Source organism: Buceros rhinoceros, unplaced genomic scaffold, assembly GCF_000710305.1.
Source record: "Buceros rhinoceros silvestris isolate BGI_N320 unplaced genomic scaffold, ASM71030v1 scaffold14944, whole genome shotgun sequence".
NCBI classification, from domain to species: Eukaryota; Metazoa; Chordata; class Aves; order Bucerotiformes; family Bucerotidae; genus Buceros; species Buceros rhinoceros.
In genome coordinates, this window is record NW_010407765.1 from 30,805 (window position 1) to 37,009 (window position 6,205).

The window sequence follows — 6,205 nt, forward strand, 5'->3', positions numbered from 1 at the left end:
TTTCTCATCTGGGAGCACTGAATTCTCACAATCACAGAGTCCTCTTCTTTTCTCCCCTGAATCATGTGTTTGCACATTTGCTAGCTAACCAGCTGGCTGAATGCTATGGGAAAATAGACAAGCATTAACCTAGGTGTATATTGTTTTCTCTAATCCGGTACACACTAAGATGACATTGGAGCTGTCATTTAAATATGCTAAAAATATGCATGTCTTCTTCTGAAATACTGTTTAAATTCATCAGATGAATATGTTTTGGACTAAAAAGACTTGTTTTGACTTTCAAGCTCAAATACAAAGCAAATTCCATGTTGTGCTCTGAGTTTAGCAAAGAGTTAGAAATAGCAACTTCTCTAGTCGATAGATTGATTCACAGTTGCTATAACTCTCCTTGTTTTGGAAGCTTCAGATTTTTCATGACGTTTCCAAGTGAATATTTCTTCTTTTATTACGTACTTATTTTTTTTACCCTATTTTTCTTTTAAGAATTAGATTATTTCTCCCTGTGGGATAAGCCACCCTCTCCTGCCTTTCTACAGTTAACACCGAGGCACTAGGAAGCACTTGGGAGCATGCAGAATCTAGTGGTCATGAACCACCTCAGACACCTGCCATTTTGGGTACTCTCCACCTACCCTTTGAGTGATCATCTCTGTTAAGGGTTGCACTGCATACAGTTTGTGGAGTAGCATTTACTTTACTATCTCTATGCAGACCTGGGTGGGACTTGAAAAGTCTTTCCACAGAGTCATCACGTTGGTGGCTGGGAGCCCTTGATTCTTCAGCTGTAGTAGATCTGCAAGGCGGGGGGTTCTGCTGTGCAGTGGCTGTGCTTCTCCGGGAAGGTGGCCTATACATGGGAATCGCTGTGCTTTGCAGCTGTGTTTCTACCAACCCGTCCCGTGGAGCTGTGGGGAGAACTGCTGTGTCCATGCAGAGGAGTGCCAGGAGCCTTCTGTTCCCTGTAGGCTGTTGATAACTGTGCAGTAAACAGTTAGCTATTTTGTGTTGCACAGGGGAGCTAGGATGCTTCCTTTCTAGAAATCATACTGTCTTACCCAATTACTAGAAGCTCATCACTGTGGTAGTCTACTTTACATTCACAGAGTAAAACAAAAGACCTGGCTGTTGTACTGGGTTGTAAACACAGTGTCAGTGCCTGCCCTGGCAATGTCCCTCAGCTGGAGAGCACTGCCCGAGGTGCTAATAATAACCGTAGCTTCAGATCACTGAAGCGCAACAGTTTTCTACTTTCCTTGACCACCTGGTCAGTGACTTTTCTCTTTATTATGTAAAATGCACGTACAACAGTGACAAGAGGAGAAATATGGCAGGGGGGAGTGGATCAAGGAAGTGATTTGGCTGGGAAATAGCCCAGCAGAAGGGGGAGAGGTTTGTCCTGTTGTGCTCAACTATTCCCTGATCAGCTTTGTGAGGCGGCCCTGCACTCAGCCAGGGCAGCGCAGGGGCAAGAGCTAACAGATGGAACCCTGGGGAGTGTATCTGATCTAGATTTATTTAAATGCAACTTGGTACATGTCTTCAGAAAAATTAAAAATGTACATGTGCATGGCAGCCCCTCCACACCAGCCCCCTTACAGCTACATTCCTGACATTACAGCACTGACCTTATGTCATGTTCTTAAGCTTTTCTTTTTCCTGAGGAAGTGCAGGATCTGTGACAGCAGAGAAAACTACAGTTAATCCTAGACATAGATCTCAGGGGTGGGAATCTACTGGCTGTCAGTTTAAATGCAGTGTGTTACAGCTTTTAAAATGGAAATAGGATAACATAAAGCCATTGACCCAATGTTTTTTTTTTTAAAAAAAAGGAATCTCAAAATAGCATTTTTGCAATTTCAGCTCAAGGTGTCTGCTGCTAATTTTTTGGCTGATAAGTGGCTTGACATTAGAGTGAAAGTAAATGACGAAATGCAAGCAGAGGGTAAGATGGCAGTGCAATTCATCAGAAGCTTTTAGGTTTTCATCTCTCCTTTGTCTAGTATGTTACCAGCAGTCTTTCTCACACAGGTGATAATATAAGGAGCCAGCTGTGTGTCTTCTCCTCCTTCTTCTGCAGGGTCTTGGATTCAGCATTGTGGGCGGTCAGGATTCTGCTCGTGGACGCATGGGGATTTTCGTGAAGACCATATTCCCAAATGGAGCAGCGGCTGCTGATGGAAGGCTTAAAGAAGGTATGGTAGAGAGCATCTAACCGCAGGACTACAGTGAGATATTATTTCAGTCTAGCAGAAAAATTCAAATACAGCTTTATTTAGGCACGTGGCCATCAGCAAGAGGCTGTGGAGGATGTAACACACCCTGATTGTCTATCCTGGGGAAGATCATTCATAGCAGTTAACTTGATTACATTGCGTATTGAAAAGGGGAAACTACAGCATGATAACTTTTTTTTTCCCCTTCCTCTTCAGTGAACTTTATTTGCCCAAGCCATAAGCTACAGTCCTTCAGTAGGAGAGGGTCACTGATAGCAGTGAAAAGTATACAGGCAACATCTGGTTTAAAGGTGCTGGTCCAAGAATGAGTTATGCAGAGGGACATGCTTGGGAGAGGCTCTTCTGGGCCCTTGTACTCTCTGAGCCTCTTGGTATGATTTTGACACAAATCAATAACCAGAAAAAGAAAAGAGGAAGGCCGGGATTGGCAGTAAGATCACCCATCTGGTTAGAGAATATATCTGATATCCTGAATTTGTTACTGCTTTTCCAGTCTGGATCTCTGAGCTGGACGTATAGCCTTCTTTGTGTGTTTGCATCCTGGTCCAAGTGCTGAGCCAGCCAAACAGACAGACAGACAGAAAATACAAAGTGATTGTGAGTTTAGAGAGGTGGTTTTCAAGTCTTCTGCAGGAGTTGTGTAACTTCTTTTCCACAAAAAGCTGCTCCTGTGTTACTTCCCTCCTTCTCATATCATCATTTCCCTCTTTACATCTCATCACGCTTGTTGTATCTGAGGCCGCTTTTGGTGCCAACTCTCACACTTGCTGCCAGAAGGAAGCTCGTGTCCCTACAGCATAGGTTGTACACTCGCCATGGGAGGCAAATAAGCAGCAGCTGTCCCATAAACCCAACAAGCATTTGCAGGCTATTCAGAGCTCACATACTCCTTTAATGTTTTACTGGGGCTAGGCAAGAAGAGAAGGCATAGACTTGACTGATGACATCTCCCTATCTAGTTTTGCAAGTAAAATTGTAGGAATTTTCAGAATTGTAGGAATTGTCAGAATGCTGATCCTCCTTTTAATTAAATAAAGGTAGATCAACACATCTGAGTGTTCATAGTAAGAGCCAGAGCCTGGAAGCAGGTAGAAATGTGATGGGGTGTGTTCACTGGGGTGAGAGAAGGGCATTTGCTGTTGCAGTATGTTGGCTACCTGCTTCTTCGCAGGTGGTAGAAGGACGTGTTTGCTTTCTGCATGTGGATGTGAGGTGAGTTGCCTCTGAATAGGCTCTGGAGTGATGCGCTGTAGTGTTTCACTTAGATTCTCATTTCTCCTGTCAGTGGTCACAAAACAAAGGAAGTTTTGTAGTCCCTTTGGACTTGATGTTACAAGCATCTATTTTCAGACTTTAGTTAAAATCTTTAGTGTTTTCGGCTTGTTAGTATGAGAATGCCAGGTTAAGGATCTCTGCTGAAGAACAGTCTGTACACTGCTAATTCATCACCATTAACTTGTAAAGGCAATAGAACAAGTGAAAAGAAACTGAGAACAGTAAATGGCTTTTTACTGGAATCCTCATAGTAGTGAGTTGCTTTAGGTACAGGAAAGATGTTTCCATCGCTGTAGTCTGTATACTGCTGACTTCATTTTTTTTATCTAATTACCAGGGGATGAAATCCTAGAAGTTAATGGAGAATCTCTACAAGGACTGACCCATCAGGAGGCCATTCACAGGTTTAAGGTACCGTGGATGTAGTACGGGAGAGATTCGTGCTCCTCTCTGTTCAGTGTCATTTCGTACCCTTGGCTGTATACTTTGCTGTTGCCACAAATGACTGTGTGCAGGTTTACTGGCAAATGCTGGCCTATCGTTTCACCTTACTGGGGTTCTCTGATGTCTCAACAGCAACTGAAGAAAGGTGTGGTGACCCTGACAGTGCGCACACGGTTGCGCAGCCCAAGCCTCACGCCCTGCGTGACTCCAACCTTGCTAAGCCGCTCCAGCTCCCCCAGCTCCAGTGCTAGTGGTGGCATTCCAGTCCCTGGCCCTGATGAGGCAGATGGTTCCTCGTCCAGCCGCAAAGGACCTGGCCCAAAGGATAGGATCGTTATGGATGTGACACTCAATAAAGGTGAGGGTCCATGGAAATTGCCTTGGAGAACAAATCCCGACTTCGTAGGAGAGTTTTGGCTGGAGATTCCAATATCTAGGGCACCTATCTGTGTCTGTCTGCTCTTGAACCATGGGGTGTGGGCGAAAAACATCCTCTAATGCAAAAACCTTCGAAGAGTTTCCCCTTCCACATTTTGCTGCTCCAGAGTCAATCACTCTTATGGGTAGCAGTCAGTGTCCATGCTGCTGAAAGAGAGAGGCTGAGAGATCGAGGGCAAAATGTGAATCACTCTCTTGGCAGCCCAGATGGCTATGTTCTTCTTCTAAAGGGCAGCTGTGGGGAAAGCAAAGCTGTGCAGAGTGCTCAGAATTGCCCAGATGAGCTGTTTGAACTCCTCCCTGAGGAATGCTCTCATTATCAGTAATTGCACAAGATAAATTTAGAGTGTATACTATACATGGTGGGACAAATATGCCTATTTTAGAGGCTTAAAATAGGCTGATTTTAAAGGTTGGATTAAACATTTGGAGGAAAAAGGCAAGATGACTATCAATTCCTACGTTAGGACTACTGTTGCCTGAAGGAAAGCAAAGGTGAAAGTGGACAGAGGTAATCACTGAATCAGAGGTAATGCCTCACCTTTCTTCATGCCCCCTTGCTGCGGAATGCCGTGTGGTTATTTAACTAAAGAGAGCGTATCAGCTGGCAGCACCTTCTGTGCTCACGTTTTCTGCAGTAATTTTCAGTGACAACTTTATTGGATTGTTGCACCCACTCCTTTGTGCCTTGGACCAGATCAGACCTTGTGCAACATTTCCAGGTGGTTCCCACGGTACACAGAAAATTTGCTGGGAGTGATAGATCTCAGAAAACAGTCCGGATCCAATATTTTCACACAGAAAACTTGCTGGGAGTGATGGATCTCAGAAAACAGTCCGGATCCAATATTTTCTATCCTGATTTCCACTGTTGGTGCTGGCTTCCTGACTGACTGCACCTAAGGCCAACCCTGAAACAATACATGAGTCTTGCCCTCCGATGGGACGTGGGAACACAAACACTTGTGTGTCCTGTATGATTACAATCTGCTACTTGTCTTTGTACTTCTTGTTTTTCATAGAACCAGGGGTTGGGCTCGGCATTGGTGCATGTTGTCTCACGCTGGAAAACAGTTCTCCAGGGATATACATTCACAGTCTGGCCCCTGGATCCGTGGCTAAAATGGATGGCAGATTAAGGTTAGTTAAACGAGAAACATGCTCGAGTGGTTTTACAATAAAATCGATTGAGACTTTGTTTTCACTGATAGGTTCATGTAGCAGGGAGGGGATTTATTCTTAAAGAGTTCACCGAAAAGAAAACATTTAAATACAGGCATTCCAAAGTGGTATTAAATGCACAGGAAACGTTAGTCTGTGTGCTGGAAGCAGAATGATCATTAAGGTTTGGGGAGGTTTTTTTTTAATTCTCTATACAGAAAGCTGAGCCTAATAGCACCCTTTGAGAAAGGGGAGCAGCAAGAAGTGCAGCCTCATGTCTTTTTATCAGAACTGCAGCCAGAGACCCCGGATTCGGAGGAAATTTGCAGAGCTCTGCTAAAAGCTCAGTTACCTGAAACTCTCTTAAAAAGAGCTGAGGAAGATGCTCTTGCAGCTGACTGTGCCCATGGCTGCAGCAGCACTTTCCTGCCCTTACTGTCAGTCTGGCAGGGTTGCTGTGGGCTGACCTGCCCATCTCATTTACTCTGTCATGGAGTCTGGATGTCTTTGAGGAGCCATAAGAGAGAGAAGCAATCATTTCTAGGGTTCTCTTGTGCTTTACGTTGCATTAAGTGACAGAAAGTTGTTTGCTATTCCTCTCCTGGAGGCCTCATTTTTAAAAACCATTGTAGGAAATCTTCCACCTTTCT

At 44.3% G+C, this 6,205-nt stretch overlaps 1 protein-coding gene across 1 annotated transcript in view; it reads left to right on the forward strand.

Moving 5' to 3' along the window:
• Positions 1–6,205, forward strand: part of PDZD2 (PDZ domain containing 2) — a gene marked incomplete at its 3' end in the record, with an annotated part of 40,982 nt that overhangs the window by 19,426 nt on the left and 15,351 nt on the right. The window contains exons 7-10 of the mRNA XM_010134618.1: positions 2,081–2,195; positions 3,850–3,923; positions 4,089–4,314; positions 5,417–5,534. Of these exons, the coding sequence (XP_010132920.1) occupies positions 2,081–2,195; positions 3,850–3,923; positions 4,089–4,314; positions 5,417–5,534 (533 nt within the window). The remainder of the gene's footprint in view (positions 1–2,080; positions 2,196–3,849; positions 3,924–4,088; positions 4,315–5,416; positions 5,535–6,205) is intronic.